Here is a 19,843-nt window from a genome sequence, read left to right on the forward strand (position 1 = left end):
TTTGGAATCAAAATTATGCTCGTCTCATAAAAGGAGCTTGGAAGTCTTCCTTCCTCTTGAATTTTTTGAAATAGCTTGAGGAGAATAGGAGTTAGTTCTTCTTTGAATATTTGGTAGAATTCACTTGTGAAGCCATCAGGCCCCGGACTTTTCTTTGTTGGGAGTTTTTTGATAACTGTTTCTATTTCATTTGTTGTAATTGGTCTGTTTAGGTTTTCTGATTCTTCCAGATTGATTTTTGGAAGATCGTATGTTTCAAGGAATTTGTCCATTTCATCTAGGTTGTCTAGCTTTTTGGCATACAGTTCTTCATAGTATTTTCTTACAATATTTTGTATTTCTGTTGTGTCAGTTGTTATTTCTCCACTCTCATTTCTAATTTTATTTATTTGAGTCCTCTCTCTCTTTTTCTTGGTGGGTCTAGTTAAAGGTTCATCGATCTTGTTTACCTTTTCAAAGAACCAGCTCCTAGTTTCATTGATCCTCTGTATTGTTTCTTTAGCCTCTATGTCATTTATTTCTGCTCTGATCTTTATTATTTCCTTCCTTCTACTACAATAAATGCACATTTATTGACATAGATGTATACATAGATGCATTCTTTAAATGATAAATCAGGTTGTTAAACAAACAGCTTGATTACATAAAAATAAGTTTGTAAAAAAGCACATGAAATATGTAAATATATGTTTAGATAAAAATATGAAAGAATATACAAATGCTGATGGTGGAAAAATATATAAATTTTTGTTTACCTGTATTTCATACTTTTTGTGCATTGTACTGTTTTAAATATTAACAAAATAAAAACTATTTACTAATGTTAGTTAATATTTTAATAGACAGGACTTTCTTCTCAAAAATGTCAGGCACTCTTAGTTCTATCCATAGATCTTGTCAGGTCACCAGAAACTGAGATGTTTGGGCTACCTCCCTTTGGTCCCTCAGTGACTTTTAATACAATTCAAAGGCCCCTTTATATAAAGACTCCTAGAGATATTTATTTTGCAATTTAGTGTTTGGAAAAGCTTTATTTTCCCTGTGAGTCTGGCGTGCTTTCTGTTTCTGATTATGACAATTATGTAACTGACCGAATTTCCTTGTTCATGGGCTTCCAGGAAACCCAAAGTCAACATGAGAGTCAATTATTGCAAATTTGTTTTCCCTTATGGCCTCTGTGATTTTTGTCCTTCAGGTCTTGCTCTTTGACAGGTCATGATTTCCTGCTATTCTTTTTATTTTCGTTGGTCCTGAGGGTCTCCTCTTTCTCTCTCCTTATCATCATCGTCGTCATCATCATCAATCACATCATTATTTCAGTTTTCACTGTCAGTAGCCTCAAATCTTTGGCAATGGTGACTGGTTTATGTAAAGAAAATCCAAACAAATAAACAATTAACATCCTTATCTTTGCTGGCACAACATCACTGTGTTGACTCAGAATGTGCTTAGTCCATTCGTGGTATTGGAGCCTCTGTGACGTCCCACCATGCTGTTGCACCACAGCAGGTGTTGCTGACACAAACATCTAGCTATGGGGCATTTCTCAGACATGATGGATCATGGTCTGTGCAGGGCAAACAAGCCATCATGGCAAGGCTAAAGCCCTTAGGGCTTGGTGTGCTGGTCATAGTTTTAGTTGGTTTTATCTCTGTAGGGGACAGGAGAGGAGAACAGAGGGGTTCACAACTAAGTGGGGGACAAGGAGGCAGAGGTGGGCTCTATTCCCCATGATGACTTTGGCAGCTGTCCCTGGGTTTGGCTGTCCTTTCCCTGGCTGGCCCTGAGCTACTGTTTCTGTGCCCAGATGAACCCTGGCTTGCCTGCCTTTCTTTTTTTCTTTTTAATTTATCAAGATTTTATTTATTGATTTTAGAGAGTGAAAGAGAGAAAGTGGGGGGAAGAACTGGAAGCATCAACTCGTAGTAGTTGCTTCTTGTATGTGCCTTGACTGAGCACGCCCAGGGTCTCGAACTGGTGATCACAGCATACCAAGTCAATATTCTATCCACTGTGCCACCATAGGTCAGGCTGGATTTCCTGCACTTTAACAGCCCTCTTTCTCCCAAATCATAAACCCCTTGGGGTGAGGGTAATGGGGTTTGTTTTCTACGGAGCACTTTGGGCCCCTGACTTCTCTCAGTAAGGAGTGTAGAGGCTCTGTATTGGTTCCAGTCCCAGAAGCAGGGCTCTCCTATCAGATTGACTCAGGACTGGCACAGAGCAATACTTTGAGCAAGTTACTGAATCTTTCCGAGTCTCAGTTCTCTGTAAGGCTTTGGATATTTTTTGATGCAGTGCTAACTTCTCTTCTAAACCCACTCTGCCTCACACCGCTGTCATTCCTGGTCATAGCCCAAAATGCGATGCTCTTTGCCAAAGTGAACTCTCCCACTTTCCTGTATTGTTCTTTCATTTTTCTCCCTATTCAGCACTTAAAAATTCTATTTCCTCACAATTTTCCCTCTGCTCTTTGGAACCAAGTTCTCTGTCTTCGGCCTTGCCTAGAGCACTCCCTCTTCTCCTAAGTGTCACTGGGACCGTGCCATTGCTCAGCACGAGGCTCCCTTGTTTCCCCTGCCGTCCTCTTTGTAAAATCTGGCCAGCTCGCTGCCTTACAATCCTCCCCCCACCGTTTCCATTCATCAATACCTCTTGGGAATGTAACTGCCAGGCTGGTATAACTTCGGGTGGTGAGGGAGAAGGGAAGTCTGGGAGACATGCTTTTGTGTTACAAGGTCCAGCACCCCTTCTCCATAGGGAAAGTCTCAATGCTGGAAGATTAGGTTAATTTTACTAAGAAAGATGGTAGTATCTGAAAATGCAATTTTGGGTATGATTTTTGGAATTTGTTTATTTACAAAGGGAAATAACATATCTTTACAATGAAGAGATCTGGTGGGTTACCATCTTGCAAAGTGATGGCATTTAGACTCACTCAGAGGGGAAAACTGGACATTGCACATCTCCTGATGTGGTATAACATGAAATTCCTACTTTACCTTTATTTTTGCCAGAAATACTTTAAACATAAGCTGAACATAATTGAGCCTTTAAAATCTAGATTCTAGTTTATGGGAAACATAGAAGACAATCAAAACAAGGGAAATACAATTATAAAGAATCTGTCAGACAAATTCTGGAACATTGTGCAAGACAACTGGTTTGATCTTTTTAAAAAGTTAATGTCGCCTGACCTGTGGTGGTGCAGTGGATAAAGCCTTGACCTGGAATGTTGAGGTCACCGGTTTGAAACCCTGGGCTTGCCTGGTTAAGGCATGTATGAGAGTTGACACTTCCTACTCTTTCCCTCCTTCTCTCTCTCTCCTCACTAAAATAAATAAAATTTTTTTTAAAAGGTTAATGTCATTAAAAAAAAAAAGTAAGAACATTGCCTCACCAGTGCTGGTGCAGTGGATAGATCATCAACCTAGGACACTGAGGTTCCAGGTTTGAGACCCTGAGGTTGATTGCTTGAGCGCTGGCTCATCCAGTTTGAGCGCAGGGTCACCAACTTGAGTGTAGTGTTGCAGGCTTGAGTGTGGGATCATAGACCTTACAGTTGATGGACTTTGGGTAAATCCCTTCCACTGATATGCCTACTGCAATCAAAGCTCTATTACAACAGGAGGGTGCATATAGCCCATACAGCAGGGTGCATCCGGAATGCCCAGCTTGGTTGACTGGGGAGGCTGAGCCAATGGACCCTACAGAACACTTACTACATTAGGCCACTCTACCAAGCATGGGAAATGTAGTAGCTCTACCTAATACATAGAAACAAACAGGGAAGCTGCCAAAATGAGGAGACAAAGAAAGATGTCCCAAATGAAAAACCAGAACAAAACTCCAGAAAAAAACTAACCAAAATGAAGACCATCAATCTACTAGATACAGAGTTCAAAATGCTGGTTATAAGGATGTAGCGTGAACTTAGGAGAAGAGTAGATGAACTTGGAGAGAATTTCAATGGCATAAAAAAGGATATGGAAATCATAAACGAGAACCAGTCAGAAATGAAGGATACACTAACTAAAATGAGTAATTTACAGCAGTGGTCCCCAACCTTTTTTGGGCCACGGACCGGTTTAATGTCAGAAGATATTTTCACAAACCGGCCTTTAGGGTGGAATGGATAAATGTATCACGTGACCGAGACAAGTGTCAAGAGTGAGTCTTAGACAGATGTAACAGAGGGAATCTGGTCATTTTTTAAAAGTAAAACATTGTTCAGACTTAAATATAAATAAGACGGAAATAATGTAAGTTATTTATTCTTTCTCTGTGGACCGGTACCAAATGGCCCACGGACTGGTACCGGTCTACGGCCCAGGGGTTGAGGACCCTGACCCAGATTCTGTCTCTCAGCATCTCATCTTCCCGCCATCTAGCTTCTTGGTGGTTTAGGATGGTTTCAAGAAGGGGGTGTGGGAGGGTCTTTAACCCTGTAAATGCTGGCTCTCCCATGCTGCCTGAGCAGCCTGAGGTGGAGCTGTCAACAGCTGCTCAGGGTCAGGCTGGCCACACTGGCCACAGGCCCTGTCTGGCTGGGCACAGTGCCTCTGGGCAGTTGAGTAAGAGTGGGGCCTTCAAGCAGACAAATAGGCTCATAGCTGCTGGTGGGCCAGCCAGCAAATGAGTGAGTGGGATGGTTGAAGGACATGGGGTTTGGGGTGAACTGGGTGAGGAAGTCAGCCCCTCTCCTTGTAGAACTTTCCAGGAAGCTCTTTTCTACTGGGGCAGCTCCCTGGTATGAGGGCACTCATTAACCCTGTGGGTGCCAGCAAAAGGCAGGAGGTGAGCTCTGGGAGGCAGCTGAGGTCATCTTTCTTTGAACCTCCACGTGGTGTTTACTCAAAGCAAGTGTTGCCAGCGGCCCAGGCCCTTGGAGTATAAAGCGGAATGTCTGCTCTCTGTGCCCAGAACTGAGCAGGTGAGCCACTGGGGCAAAGGGATTTGGGTCAGAGTCCTGAGGGAAGGGGCCTGCAGGGGTCGCATCAGAACACCCTCATGGAGCACGTTGGCAGGGAGTTGCTCTTCCCTTTTGCCATACCTCAGTTTTCCCAGCCATGAAATGGGAGGCAGGAAGATAGGGGAATGAGGGGGTGAGGGCAGACGTGGCCCAGGGAGCTCTTCCGCCGTCTGGGAAGGGTGGTGGTTGAGGGAACCTTTACAAAGCAGTTTGAGCTCCATACTCCGTGTTATGTGATTGAGGTGAAAAAGGAGTCCCTTCCTCCCCCACTCTCTGCCCCTAGGAGGATACCCCTTTTTTTCGCAGCCACAGTCACCGAGGTCAGCTCCCTATGCCCCAGGAAGTGTGCACTGATTTGGGCAGATTGTTTCTGGAGCAGGGCTCTCTGGGGCAAGTCCACTGTATGATGTCCTTTCCTTTGCTTCTTCACCCTAACCAGGCCTCCGTTCGCTTACTTCTCTGAGCAGGTGATGGCAAGCATGGCTGCAGTGCTGACCTGGGCTCTGGTCCTCCTCTCAGGTGGGTCTCCAGGCCTGACTTCAGTGTGGAGGTGAGGGTGGGGGCTAGACTGAGCGGCTGCCCACCCTGAGGGAGAAACCCAGAGCGTAATCACCCTGTCCCTTTCCACAGCGTTTTCAACTGCCCAGGCACGGAAAGCCTTCTGGGATGACCTCAGCCAGAGCAGTAGGGACAAAGGCAGGGTGGAGCAGACCCAGCAGCAGAAGCTGGCATGGGAGCCCGCGTGAGTGGCCGGGGCAAGGGGTGCGGGAGAAGGGAGGAGACCGCTAGGCCATGGGATGATGAGCTGCCTCTGATCCCTCCGTCTCCGTGGTCTGCACTGGACAGAGGGTCCAAGTGGGGCTACTTTTGCCCACTATCCTGGTCTTCCCAGCTGTTCTGTGCCCTCTGGTGGCAGCAACACCCCTCCCCCAGCTGTTGCCCCCTTGCCTACTGAGGTGTGGAACCTGGGAGCAGTGGAGAGGACCCCTACTGTGTCCCCCAGAATAAAAAGATTGTGTGAGAGTCCAGGTGCATCTATTATTCTGTGGGCGGTGTTGGTCTGGATTTGCTTGTACCAGGTTTTTGTGTAAGCGGGTGCGGTTGGCCCGAGGCTAGGCCTAGAGCCCCAGGTCTAGGACCATTGCCCTACAGCCTTGATTTCCCCAGATCAGTGAGCAATGTCTCTTGTGGCAAAGCAGACAATGGGGGCTAGCAGTCTCACGGCCTGGCTGTCTGACCCCTTCCTCAGGAGCCTGAAAGACAGCCTTGAGCAAGACCTCAACAATATGGACAAATTCCTGGAAAAGCTGAGCCCTCTGAGTGGGCAGGGGAGGGAGACTTCCAGGCTCCCACCGGACCCGGAGAGCATGCGGCAGCAGCTGCAGGAAGAGCTGGAGCAGGTGAGGGCGCGCTTGGAGCCTTACATGGCAGAGGCGCACCAGCGCGTGGGCTGGACTCTGGAGGGGCTGCGGCAGCAGCTGAAGCCCTACACCACGGACCTGATGGAGCAGGTGGCCCTTCGCGTACAGGAGCTGCAGGAGCAGTTACGCGTGGTCGGAGAGGACACCAAGACCCAGCTGATCGGGGGCGTGGACGAGGCGCGGGGGCTACTGCAGGATCTGCAGGACCGCGTAGTGCACCACACTGGCCGCGTGAAGGCATTGTTCCATCCGTACGCCGAGCGTCTCGTGAGCGGCATCGGGCACCACATGCAGGAGCTTCACCGCAGCGTGGCGCCACATGCCGTCGTCAGCCCCGCGCGCCTGAGCCGCTGCGTACAGGTGCTTTCGAGCAAGCTCACGCTCAAGGCCGAGGCCCTGCACACGCGCATCCAGCAGAACTTGGACCAGCTGCGCGAAGAGCTCAGTTTCTTTGCCCAAGCCGGCGCCGACAGTGCGGAGGAAGGGGCCGTCCCGGACCCCCAGGTGCTGTCCCAGGAGGTGCGCCAGCGACTTCAGGCTTTCCGCCAGGACACCTTCCAGCAGATCGCTGCCTTCACCCGTGCCATTGATCAGGAGACCGAGGAGATCCAGCAGCAGCTGGCACCGCCCCCACCTAGCCACAGCACCTTCGCCCCAGAGTTCTTTCAAGGGGACAGCGGTAAGGCCCGCAGCAAGCTGCAGGCCCGTCTGGACGACCTGTGGGAAGACATAAACTACAGCCTTCGTGACCATGATCTCGGCCATCTAGGAAAGCCCTGAGGGTCTATTTGCCCAGGCCCATTTCCCAGATCCTTCTTTGCGGAGCCCAGGACCTGAGACTCAAATGTGGTTCAGTGCTTGACTATGGCCTATTGGGCAGAGGGTGGAGGGCTCTGCATAGGATAGGTGAGGCCATAGAAGGGGCTGTTGGCCCCTGCGATTCCCCAATCCGGATGCATTACACTCACCAGGATTTGAAAACCTGGCTTTCCGTGCTCTTTTGGGAATCCTCATGAGTTGCTCCATTAAGTGATGGCGGGAGTGGGAAGGGAGAAAGCACTCTGAGTGGGCAATTATGTGCAAGCCTGTTGCCATGGTGCTGGAAGCCTGCCGCTCTTCAGGCGGTGGGGTTTGACTATGATCACTTCTGGCCCCCTAGTGGCCACTACTACAGCTGGTTTTCAGAGAGGAGCTCTTTTCCCCCCAGGGCTGCCATGACAGCTTCTGTTGGGGAAAGAGAAGGGAGAAAGGAGAAAAATATGAGTGTGTGTGTGTGTGTGTGTGTGTGTGTGTGTGTGTGTGTGTGTGTGTATCCCTGTTGGTTCTGCTGCTGGTGGGTACAAATGGTGTGGGAGTTGTAATGGGAGGGAGCCTGTACTGTATTTTCTAACATACTCTACATCTAAACAACCGACCGAGCCCTCCAAATTGTGGGGGCTTCTTAAACACTCTGGGGAGTATACTATGTGTCCTCCTATCTCTAGTCCCTCCCTCTTGACTCTCAGGCTAAAGTCTAGACTTCTGATTCAAATGAAATAGATACTTGTGTGGAAGCATATTTGTCTGGTGTGACTCTCATTTGGATAATGTCTGAAAGCAGTGCCTTCACCACTATCCCCAAATCATGCCCATTAGCCACTCCAGTCTCTCGCGGTACCTTCTCATTGTCTCCCTCCCAGTCCAAGTCTGTCAGAGGGGTATAGCTCTGGCTGTGTTCTGCCCTAGATGAGAGCCATATGCTTGCCTGTGGGTGGGTATGGGTTAGAGACCCTTCCTCTGCGTCTGCATGGTTCATGGGTTTGCTCACCGCAGGATGGTGTGCATGAAGTACAGGTTCCTGAGGTGGCCTTTACCCTTTGTTCTTGCTGTTCCAGATTTTGAATGGCCCCCTTTTATAACATTGACCCTGTTCTTAGGACCCCCAAAATTTTCTTAGTGAGCGAGACAGAGACAGAGCGAGGGACAGATAGGGACAAACAGACAGAAAGGGAGAGAGATGAGAAGCATCAATTCCTTATTGTGGCACCTTAGTGGTTCATTGGCTGCTTTCTCATATGTGCCTTGACTGAGGGTCTCCAGCTGAGCCAGTGACCCCTTGCTCAAGCCAGCAACCTTGGGCTTCCAGCCAGTGGCCTTTGGGCTCAAGCCAGTGACCATGGAGTCAATGTCTACAATCACATGATCAACCCAGAGACCCTGCACTCAACCTGGTGAGCCCGCACTCAAGCTGGCAACCTTGAGGTTTTGAACCTGGGTCCTCTGCATCCCAGGCTGATGCTCTATCCACTGCGCCACTGCCTGGTCAGGCAGGACCCCCAAGTTCTTAAACCCCCAAGTCACCACATACAGATTCACTTGGGGGCAATAAAGTTCCTCACTGAACTCTGAAATTGGGGGTGAGTGATGTGAGGTGGGAGTGGGAAGGGTAAGTGCACCCTTGCCAGCACCTTGTGAATGTCTTGTCCAGCACCCTTTCCTCCCAACTCAGGCCACCATGAAGTGTTCTCAGCACCTCCATGCTCACTCTTAACACAGGTCCCACATGAACCTGGCTTCCTCATGCCCACAGGCTGGATGTCTACCCTGACACCCTAGATTTAGCAACAGAATTGGGAAAGGGTACTGAGGGAGAAGAGATGCTGGAAAGGAAAGCTTGTGCCCCCCCCATCACCACTCCGAAAAGGTGTTTTTATTGTTAGGAGAATGGGAAGGGTGGGTCAGCTGGGGTCAGATGTATTGGGGATTCAGCAGTGGAAGTCAAACTGCAGGTGGTGTACTTGAGGCTATAATTTGGGCAGGTGTTTATGAGACTAGAAATAGAGAGTGAGAAAGACATAAAGGGAGAGTGATTGAGTGAGTGACCGAGGAATTAGAGCCCAAGCAGCATCTGGTCCAACAGTGGATCTAAGGAAGCCCAGGTGAGAGCGCACCTCCTCAGGGACACTGATGGACAAGCCAGACTTCTTGCTCTTAAGCCTCTTGTAGTCAGACTTATGGCCAATAGTTAGTTAGAACCCTGTACGATGAAGCTATTGCGAAGGAACAAAGTACTGCCCCAGTCTGGGAGGACTTCCTGGGGGAAGAGACGCCTGAATTGAGGTGGAGGCAAAGCCTGAATCCGGCCATGGAAATTTGGCTCATACAATCCGGGCAACAGGAAAACCTTATACGTGCTGTTCTTTAAGCGGCTAGACTTTGCGGCCTCTTTAAGAAAGGGCGGGGCGGCAGCAGGCGGAAGTGCCTGAGGAAGGGGTGGGGCCACAGTAGGAGAGGAAGCCGGAAGTCACGGGCTGAACTACGCATGGTGGCTATGTCGGCTAGCGGGGCTGTGGAACCGGGGCCCCCGGGGGTTGCTGCCGCTCCCTCACCCGCGCCGGCCCCAGCTCCGGTTCCAGGACGCTTGTTCCGGCCTATCAGCGCTGAGGACGAAGAGCAGCAGCCCACCGAGATCGAGTCGCTATGCATGAACTGTTACCGCAACGTGAGGCGGGGCGGGGTGCGGCGGGCGGCGACCCTCTAAGTGGGCCTGGTTGGGATCGGAGTTGAAGGACCCCTGGGCGGGGGTCATTGGACGAGGAAGCGGGGTTTCATGGGTTCTTTTCTTAAACTTTGATTTCTGCTTCCCCAGGGCGTGACGCGCCTCTTGCTCACCAAGATCCCCTTCTTCAGAGAAGTCATCGTCAGTTCCTTCTCCTGCGAGCACTGTGGCTGGAACAACACGGAGATCCAGTCGGCAGGCAGGATCCAGGACCAGGGAGTGTGCTACACCTTGACCGTCAGGGCCCCAGAGGTGAGAGGAGCTCACGGCGCGCACCTTACTGCCCTAGAGAAGGGCTGGGGACCTGAGCCCGAGCTCTGGTCCAGGCGGTTGGACTTGGGATAAAGTTCTCATTTGATTTCTCCTTTATAAAATGGTGGCGTTTTTGTTGGCTGCCGAGGTGGGACTGTGAAAGTGCTTTGTAAATTTTGTGAGAGGGTATCCAATGAGCAGTAGTTGGTGGGAAGAGTCCTCTCACCATTGGGCAGCCTGGCTCACACCACATAAACTATTCTGCACGGGTAGCTGGAACCCCCTAAGAGAACAGGGGAAGAAACAGCTGGGCTGGGGTCTGATGGAGGGGACAGGCTGGTATTTCTTGATGGGAAGTGGTACTGTTAGCCCCTCTGGACAGTGTATTTTTCTTTCTGCCCAGGATATGAACAGAGAAGTCGTGAAGACTGACTCTGCCACCACAAGGATCCCGGAGTTAGATTTTGAAATTCCTGCCTTCAGTCAGAAGGGAGGTACGTTTAAGATCAGGGTATTTTGGCTGTTCAGGCCTAGCTGGAATCTTACTTTCTTGTGAAACTCTTGGGGCCAGCCAGTGTCTAGTGGCTGTGTGTGGGTTTGGCCATGGAATTATTGTGATCTTCATTGGTTTAACCTAAGCAGAAAACTTAGATAAAACAGCTGGAGGTAGTGGATAGTGTGAATAAGATTGTGGTGTGCTTATTTATGGAGTTTGATCATTGCTGTTATTAGAGCTGAGTGGAACCTCGTTTCAGCCTCATTTTACAGGTGAATTCAAGGCCTAGAGAGTTGAAGTGAATTGCCCAGGGTCATACAGGCACTTGATTGAGCCAAGACTTAACCTGTCTTTTGTTCTCGTTCACCAGCTCTGACCACTGTTGAAGGATTGATCAGCCGTGCTATCTCTGGCCTGGAGCAGGATCAGCCCACACGAAGGGTGAGCTATGATTTCTGATTGCTGCAGCTCAGGGAGTAATTACTTATATGGGTCTGAATAGACTATTTAGCTTTCCATGTAACTGAACTGTCCCTTACTGGATGTTGGAGGACTTTTAGGGGAAGCGTATGATGATGCTTTAGCTTCTAGGACGTTACATACAGAGCATTCACTGACTTTGCCATTTCCTTTTTTCTACTGTATGTTCAGGCCTCAACTCCAACAGACAGTGTAACATTACCTCTGAAGATCCTTTCCTAATCCCCTTGGGTTTATCTATGCCTTCTGAGTGTTTCATTGTCTATTACATTTATTATGACAGAAGTAATATAATTAATTGCATAGTCATCTGTCTTCCTAACTGGCCAGGGAGCCCTGTGAAGGGACCCATATTTAACCTGGCATGAGTGCCTCGGCTAAATTGAGAAAATGAGCATCACCCATTAACTTCAAACTGTATGCTACATCTTATTGTGAGGTCTGAGTCTCTCTGCTCTTACTCATGCTAAGGTGATGATTTCCTAAAGTGACTCAGGCATGATAGGGAGTGGAGGCATAAGGTCAGTCACCAGGCCTGATGCTTTTACTCTCCGTTCATATCAGGCAAATGAAGAAGCCATAGCTGAAAGAATCGATGAGTTCATTGTCAAACTGAAAGAGTTAAAGCGCATGGCCTCTCCTTTCACTCTGGTGAGTATTGAGGGAGTCTAGTTGCCCTAGACTTAGGGAAGGAGAAACCATTAAGACTAGGATTATTCTGCTGTGGTGCCTGACTGGTCTCATGGTAGGTGGAGGATCGTACATGATTTGTAAGTACTCTTTACCCATCTGTTTTAGGTCATTGATGATCCCTCAGGGAACAGCTTTGTCGAAAACCCACACGCTCCCCGGAAAGATGATGCCCTGGTGGTCACGCATTATAACCGGACTCTACAGCAGGAGGAGATGCTGGGGCTCCAGGTCAGTGGGCTGAAGAAGCCAGGAGAGGAGGAAGTAGAAACTTCTTTTGCTGCTGCTGCCCTGTGTACTCTATATTAGCATATTCGTCGTGCTCATGTCAACAACTTAGGATAAACCTGACAGCAAAGGATGGCAGTGGCTGTGATGTTATCTTAAGCTCTGTTCTTCCCTTGATTGGGGCTTTGCTTTCTAGCTTCTCTGTTAAACTCATGAGCTGGCAGCTGACAAAAGCAAGCCACAGTATTTTCCCTCACTCCTGGGCAGGGTGTTGGGAGGCTGAGATATATGTTGCCAACATATGATTTGCATCTCTGCTCCTTTATTTAGGCAGAGGCGCCAGAAGAGAAGCCGGAAGAGGAAGATCTCAGAAATGAAGTGAGTCACATTGGGTACTATGGAGGAAGGAGCAGAGATTTGTGGCCTAGACAGCACTGTGGCACAGGTGCTATTCATTGGCTCTCTTGCTCGCCACCAACACAGGCGACCACAGCATGCCAAGTGAATGTCTTTTGCCTGACAGAGCTTACCTGCCTGGTAGGGCTCACCCTTGCAACCCCTTTGTTGTGTTCTAGGTGCTACAATTTAACACGAACTGCCCAGAATGCAATGCTCCGGCTCAGACCAACATGAAGCTAGTTCGTATCTTTTGTTAGGCTCTTGGCTACACCTCATCTGACTCGGGCATGCTGGTTATCTTTAGGCCGGAGAGTTCTTCATGGAAAACATGTGCTTTATTGAGTGATAAGAGGATGTTGCCTTTGATGAGACTACACCTTGGCTTTTGGGTTTACAGAGAGAATTGGGCTGTTGTCTCTGGGGTGTGGGGTGTGGCCTGAGCCATGCCTGTCAACATTTGTGAACAGGGATCACTGTGGGGTTGTGACCTTGCCCTCTTCTGGAGGACTAAGTTAGGCTGCTGCTTGTGATCCATTTCCTGTAATCCTGGGACCAGCAATTGTGTTTGGGGTTTAGATTTGTACTTCCCAAAGGGTGGTCTTGCTTTTGTGGAAGCAGATTCCCTTAGCTCCATCTTTCAGAAATCCCCCACTTTAAGGAGGTTATCATCATGGCTACCAACTGTGAGTACTGCGGCCACCGGACCAATGAGGTTAGTGGGCTCCCTTGTTTGGGAAGACTAGCTTGAGGGTGACCTCTGTCTGAATCTGCTTTGGGATGAGGGCTGGATCTTTCTCTTTGGCTTAGTGTAGGGTGAGGAGCCATTGTAGGAACTGGGAATTGGCTTAGAGAAGCAAAGTTAAAAATATAACTCAAAGACATTTTAAAGTTTGGTTTTAAGGCACAAAGAGACCCACTTTTTACCTACCCCTCAGAAGGTTGGAAGTGTGGGAGGCAAGTTTTGATTCAATAATATTTTTTAGGTCCATCAAAATAGAATGGGTATGCCTGACTGGTGGTAGCACAGTGGATAGGGTGTCAACCTGGGATGCTGAGGTCCCAGGTTTGAAACCTCGAGGTCACTGCCTTGAGCCCAAAGGTTGCTGGCTTGTGCAAGGGTCACTGGCTCAGCTGGAGCCCCCTGGTCAAGGCACATATGAGAAGGCAATCAATGAACAACTAAAGTGCTGTAACTATGAGTTGATGCTTCTCAACTTTCCTGGCAATCTCTCACTTAAAAAAAAAAAAAAAGAATGGGTTGCCTTGGAGGGCTGTAAATTTCCCCTTTTTTGAGTATATTCAAGCAAAAGCTATTAAATTCTTAAACAAGAATATTATAAAGGGGATCCACATGTTGGTTGTAGTTGAAAGTCTCTTTCAATCCTAATAATCATTTTTTTAAAAGGTTAATTAGCCTGATCTGTGGTGGCACAGAGGATAAAGTATGGACCTCGAGTGCTGAGGTTGCTAGTTCAAAACCCTGGGCTTGCCTGGTCAAGGCACATACAGGAAGCAACTGCTACAAGTTCATGCTTCCTGCCCCCCCCCCCCCTCAAAATCTAAAAAAGACAAAAGGTAAATTTGGAGTTTCTTTGCAGCTTGGGCTAAGTTTTGCCAGGCTTCCAGTGCAGGGCACTTTGCTCCTGGACAGCTCTTGGTGTTTTAGGTTTGGGTGACTGCTGCTACTATTGACTAGAAGGCTCTGTGCTTGGTAGCCATGAGTAGGCCTGATTGGAGGTCCAGGCCTACCCTCAGGTCTGCTGGGCACTAGGGGAGGATTGAGGTTGTCTCTGCTGCTCATCGTGGCTACTGTTGTCTGTAGGTGAAGTCTGGGGGAGCAGTAGAGCCCTTGGGCACCAGGATCAGTCTCCATATCACAGATCCCTCAGATATGACCAGAGACCTGCTCAAGGTAACAGCTTGCTTGGGAAAGGTGACTGTCATCCTCACATGACTTGCCTCTATGGGAAATTGTCTTTAAATTATGTACTGGGACTGTGCGGTATCTCCTTTATTTCCGTGGGCTTGAGGACCCCAGAGCAGAGTTAGTTAATCCATGGTAGGAAGTGCAGATTCTGAAGGCGACCCATAAGCTCTTTATGACATGGCAGCTTTTTCCTGCACTGCCTGTATGGGCTCTTGTCTCTGGCCTCCGATGACAGGGTACCTGATAGCTTGGAGCCATGACTCAGTGTCCCTTTATTAGTTTGGTTCCGTTCCTGTGGTTCACATGGATAGGTGTGTGAATGTAGCTTTAACTGGAAGGTCAGAAAACTGAGATAGTTGACTTTGTCCCCAAACTGTCACTGGTGGTATTCATTTGGTGGGAGGGCTCTGATTGGCTTTCTCTAGCAGCTCCTGATATAAAGCCTAAGTTGACCTCTCATCTCACAGTCTGAGACGTGTAGTGTGGAAATCCCAGAACTGGAATTTGAACTGGGAATGGCTGTCCTCGGGGGCAAGTTCACAACACTGGAGGGGCTGCTGAAAGACATTCGAGAGCTGGTGAGTGTCATGCACTGTTGCTTCAGCAATGCAGCTGTGGGGAGGGGTTAGACAGCCTCACCTGTTCTAGATTTTGGAGCTGATAATGGGGTTTCTTTGACTTAAAAGACTTAAATATTATTTTGGATTGTGAAGATAAGTTTATAGGAAATTCTGAGTAGAAATTCCCCAGTCTCAACTGAGACAATGTAGGGATTCTGTGGTTTTCATTTTCATTGTACAATGAGGGATGAATGTCTTTTCAGCACTGAAAACTCCCCAGCATACATACATATGTGCTCACTTAGCTCCTATGTATATATGTGTATGTATATCCCTGATGAATCATTTCACATAATTCTTTTTTGTTAGGCATTTTTTCTTTGTAAACTGTACTTGGCATTTCTTCTTCAAATTAGATCTAGAGTTCCTATTGTAAGAACACTTCTATTGTTTCACATTACCAGCTGTTGTGTTGGCAGATTAATCTGTGTACTCTCCGGAGTGGCTGCCTAGGTCACAGGTGGGTGGGGTAAATGAAGATGAGCTTCTCTGACTAGACCAACTGCAGGAATTCAGCCAGAAGTTGGCTTAACTTCCACCCTTGCCAGGTTTATGGTCAAACCTATCGAACATGGAGCCAGTATACTAGCAGTTTGGATGACATTGATTGCAGGTGATCAAGAACCCTTTCACACTGGGTGACAGTTCCAGTCCTGGGCAGATGGACAAACTGCAGGAGTTTAGCCAGAAGTTGGACCAGGTGAGAGGAATCTGGCTAGCCAGTACTTGAACGGTCCTGGGGGTTTTAGTGAACAAGAGGCTACATACGCTTTCTTGCCACCTTTTAAACACTTAACCTACACATTGGGGATTCTCATGGTTTCCAATGTCCCACATCATCATCTTTCTTGGTTTCCTCCCTCACATTGTTGGAGCATCTTCTCCAGCTTTCTGAGAAAGTGCATGGGGAGTAAATTTCTGGGACCTTACCATGTCTCAGAGTTTCTTTATTCTATCCTCAGGCTAGGAATAGAATTTTATGATGGACATTTTTCATCAGAATTTCAAAGACATTGCAATAATGTCTTCCACATTCCAGTTTGGTTATTGAGAAAGAAGTCTTGAGCCATTTTGATACCTGACTTTTTTATAAGTGAGAGGAGGGGAGACAGACAGACACCCTCATGTGCCCTGACTGGGATTCACCTGGCAACCCAGTCTGGGGCTGATGCTTGGACCAACTAAGCTATCCTCAGTGCCCGGGAACAATGCTTGAACCACTGGCTATGGGAGGGGAAGAGAGAGAGAAGGGGGAGAGGGAGGAAAAGAGAAGCAGATGGTTGCTTCTCTTGTGTGTCCTGACTGGAGATTGAACCTGGGACATCCATACACCAGGCCGATGCTCTATCCACTGAGCCAACTGGCCAAGGCTGATTCCTGACCTTTTGTATGTGACTTATTCTGGTGATGTTTCTTTGTCCCTTGTGATGTGAAATTTCAGCATGTGCTTTGGTGTGGGGTCAATTTTCAACCACTGTGCTAAGTAAGCATTTGGTGGGTCCTTTGAATCTGGAAACTCACATGGCTCAGGTGTAGGAAACTTTTTAAAATTATTCTGTTGAGAATTGCTTCCTTTCTGTTCTCTTTCTGAAACCTCTGTGTTTTGAAATATTAGACTGGCTTTCTGGTCTTCTGTGATTTACTTATCTTTCGTCCAGTTTTCAGTTTCTTGTGTTTGCTCTACTCTAGGTGATTACCTCAACTTTATTTTCCAGCCCTTCAACTGAGGTTTTCATTTCCACTAACATTTTTATTTGCCAAGACCTTTTTTTTTTAATACTCTCCCTCTACCTCTCTTAAAAAATAGCATCCTGGCCTGACCTGTGGTGGTGCAGTGGATAAAGCGTCAACCTGGAAACGCTGAGGTTGCCGGTTCAAAACCCTGGGCTTGCCTGGTCAAGGCACATATGGGAGTTGATGCTTCCTGCTCCTCCCCCCCTTCTCTCTCTCACTCTCCCTTGCTATAATGAATAAATAAAAAAAATATATATATATTAAAAAAAAATAGCATCCTGTTGTTAGAAGGATGTCATACATTTTTTTCCTGAGGATACTAATATTGGGGTCTTTTCTGCACTTCTTTTTACCTTGAATTGTTTCCATTTCCTCTAAGTTGTTCTTTGTTTATTCCAAGTAATTTTCTGTCTTTCAGTGTTAGGAACTTTGTTTAGATGTCTGGTAATCCTGGTCTATAAAAGTAGAAGACTAGCTTGACCTGGTGGTGGCACAGTGGATAGAGCATTGACCTGGGACACTGAGAACCCAGGGTCAAAACCCCAACGTCACTGGCTTAAGCACAGGCTCACTGGCTTGAGTGCAGGGTCACTGGTTTGAGCATGGGATCATAGACATGACCCCAAGGTCCCTGGCTTAAGCAAGGGGTCACTGACTCAGCTGGAGCACTCCGGTCAAGGCACATATGAGAAGGCAATCAATAAAGCACTAAAATGCCACAACAACGAGTTGATGCTTCTCATCTCTTTCTCTTTCTGTCTGTCTGCCCTCCCCCCCCCCAAATAAATAAATAAAAGTAGAAGACTAAAAACCCTGAGTAGGGGTGAGTCTTATCATTGAGCTCATTGTAGGAGGATTTAGTTGGCCATCTTGTTGAAGTAGCCCCAATGCCAGAGTCGTTAGGCCTTTCTTCTTAGGCTGGTCAGTGGGCATTCCATTCCCTGGCCCAAGGTGGGAGGCCCAGCTGGTGGTGTCAGAGCTGAATGTGGGAAGGGGGCTGGGGTGTGTGTATGTCTGTTTCTAATAAGGTTACATTCATTTAACTCCAGTCTTAATCCTTTATCCTTAACTGGGCCAGTGGTCCCAGTACATAGTGTATTGTGGTAACTTCATGGACAACTTCAGTCTTCTGCTAGGATAGAGGAGTGGGAGATGAAATTGGGGGTGTAAAATTGTTTCTTAAATAATTTCAAACACTTATTTTAGACCTTCTCTACTTTACTTCTAGAGGTACCTCACTTCACCAGTTCATGAAACTTGGGCATACCGCAGTGTAAATGGGCTTGACTCTCATCTGGCAGGTAAAGCTTCTCTCTACTGTATAAAATTTACATACTATATTCTCTCTCCTTTAGATCATCGAGGGTAAAATGAAAGCTCACTTTATTATGGATGATCCAGCAGGAAACAGCTACTTGCAGGTACAGCAGACTTTCCTGGATATTTCATGGGGATAGATTTTCTGACCTTTTTTGAATTTTCTCCAGAAACTTGACACTTGGTTCTAAATGAACTGCTCTTTATCGGGGAACCTCTTAGCAGAAGTGAGAACATAAGGGAGAAAGAGGGGAAGATTGGAGGATTATAAGAGTGTGTAAGAGGGGAGAAAGGATACTCCTAGGGTCCTTCTTCCTATAGCCAAGTGCTTGTCCCCAGCTGTAAGTCTAGCAATGGATTTTTCATTCTGTAAATCTGATTGTGGTGTGAGGAGAAATGGGGACTTGTCCAAAAGCCAAGATAGGAAAACTGAAAGGTTTTAAGTTTACTTGGGAGATATTCTGGTGATTGGTAATAATATTAACATTTATTGAGCAGTTATGGGTCAGGCAAAACTGTTCTAAGTTCTTTCCATGACTCAGACCACTGCCATACTCTTCATAAAAAGGTCCACATAGAAAGTGTTTTAGGTGGACTGTTCCCTAATTCAGCCTGGGGCTGGTTGGTCTCGGGCCCAGCCCATCTGGGCTCTGTTGCTTTCACTAGTTGAGTCATGGGGCATTGGTGGTGCTTAGAGAGTAAAAAACTCACTGAGTTCTTGAGAAAGTGGAAGTTGGAAGCTTCCTGGGGCAGCGAGGATAGCAGGATGGAACAGGCACTGATTATCTGTACTTGTCCTTGCAGAATGTGTATGCACCTGAAGATGATCCTGAGATGAAGGTGGAACGTTATAAACGCACATTTGACCAAAATGAGGAGCTAGGGCTCAATGACATGAGGACGGAGGGCTTTGAGACAGGCCTGGCCCCACAGCGGTAGCAGTAGATGGTTTCCTGGCCAACCTCCTACACTGCTCAGACCGCAGGGTTATTTATTACTGTTGGGGAAGGCTGGGAGTGTCCTTCCCCCCAGGCCTCGCCCATGTTCGGAGGGCATCTGGCCTGAATCCGAGATCTTGGCACACTTTTTAAACAGTTTGTGATGCAAATACAAACCATTTGGGATATTTGACCTTATTTTGGAGGTTGAGTCAGCTTGGGAAGAGACCTGGAAGTGAACCATGAGGAATATCACTTTTTTCCAACAAATCTTGATCCTCCGTCCACGCTATGCCCTCTGCTCTAGAGTTGGAACTCTGAACTTGAGGAAGATGGAAGACAGCCTCAGGTGGAGTTTAGGTGTTGGTTTTGGGTATATAAAATACTGACTTTCAACACGGAGGGAGTCAGTCCAGCACAGGTGAAGAAGTTCTCATTAAAATGATGGCTTCCAATCAGCACCGGCCTTTGAATTCACTGTCCTTGTTTGACATGCTAATTCAGCCTTCTGAAGAAAATTCTCCATTGTGGCCCCTGTAATTTGGAGATGGGAGCTGGTGTTTCATTCAGTCTTCACAGATGTTTGAGTGCTTACTCTGTGTTAGGAACATGACTGAACAGTGAACAAAGCAGAGCCCTGCTTTCATGAAGCTTAACGTCTAGTGGGGAAAACTGACGGGGTGGGATTGGTAATCAGCCAGTAATTAAAGCAGTGTGTCAAGTGGAGATTAGTGTTACTTAGGGATGTAAGAGCAGGGAAGGGGTATGGATAGTGCCAGGGAAGGTGGAGGCGGGTGCTTCAGATAGAGGGCTCAGGGAAAGTTCTTTTTA

At 47.5% G+C, this 19,843-nt stretch overlaps 2 protein-coding genes across 2 annotated transcripts; both read left to right on the forward strand.

Moving 5' to 3' along the window:
- Positions 1–4,946: 4,946 nt before the first annotated feature.
- Positions 4,947–7,951, forward strand: APOA5 (apolipoprotein A5). Its single transcript, XM_066372720.1, has 3 exons — positions 4,947–5,491; positions 5,603–5,714; positions 6,222–7,951. Exons 1-3 carry the CDS (start codon positions 5,443–5,445, stop codon positions 7,171–7,173), a joined length of 1,113 nt encoding a protein of 370 aa, XP_066228817.1. The 5' UTR covers positions 4,947–5,442; the 3' UTR covers positions 7,174–7,951.
- A 1,682-nt stretch (positions 7,952–9,633) lies between these two features.
- ZPR1 (ZPR1 zinc finger) lies at positions 9,634–19,485 on the forward strand. The gene is made up of 14 exons (XM_066372717.1): positions 9,634–9,874; positions 10,022–10,183; positions 10,587–10,677; positions 11,050–11,120; positions 11,724–11,810; positions 11,958–12,080; positions 12,408–12,455; positions 12,653–12,719; positions 13,118–13,188; positions 14,299–14,388; positions 14,871–14,981; positions 15,637–15,723; positions 18,113–18,178; positions 18,879–19,485. Exons 1-14 carry the CDS (start codon positions 9,695–9,697, stop codon positions 19,011–19,013), a joined length of 1,389 nt encoding a protein of 462 aa, XP_066228814.1. The 5' UTR covers positions 9,634–9,694; the 3' UTR covers positions 19,014–19,485.
- Positions 19,486–19,843: the final 358 nt, after the last annotated feature.

This window comes from Saccopteryx leptura, chromosome 1 (assembly GCF_036850995.1).
Source record: "Saccopteryx leptura isolate mSacLep1 chromosome 1, mSacLep1_pri_phased_curated, whole genome shotgun sequence".
NCBI lineage: Eukaryota > Metazoa > Chordata > Mammalia > Chiroptera > Emballonuridae > Saccopteryx > Saccopteryx leptura.

Excerpts from the sequence above, each read along its gene's own strand:
- APOA5 (XM_066372720.1), top strand. The coding sequence starts at position 5,443 with ATGGCAAGCATGGCTGCAGTGCTGACCTGGGCTCTGGTCCTCCTCTCA. Across the intron at positions 5,492-5,602 it reads GGCTCTGGTCCTCCTCTCAG|CGTTTTCAACTGCCCAGGCA; the intron begins GTGGGTCTCCAG and ends CCCTTTCCACAG. Across the intron at positions 5,715-6,221 it reads AAGCTGGCATGGGAGCCCGC|GAGCCTGAAAGACAGCCTTG; the intron begins GTGAGTGGCCGG and ends CCCCTTCCTCAG.
- ZPR1 (XM_066372717.1), top strand. The coding sequence starts at position 9,695 with ATGGTGGCTATGTCGGCTAGCGGGGCTGTGGAACCGGGGCCCCCGGGG. Across the intron at positions 12,720-13,117 it reads GACCAACATGAAGCTAGTTC|AAATCCCCCACTTTAAGGAG; the intron begins GTATCTTTTGTT and ends TCCATCTTTCAG. Across the intron at positions 14,982-15,636 it reads TGAAAGACATTCGAGAGCTG|GTGATCAAGAACCCTTTCAC; the intron begins GTGAGTGTCATG and ends CATTGATTGCAG.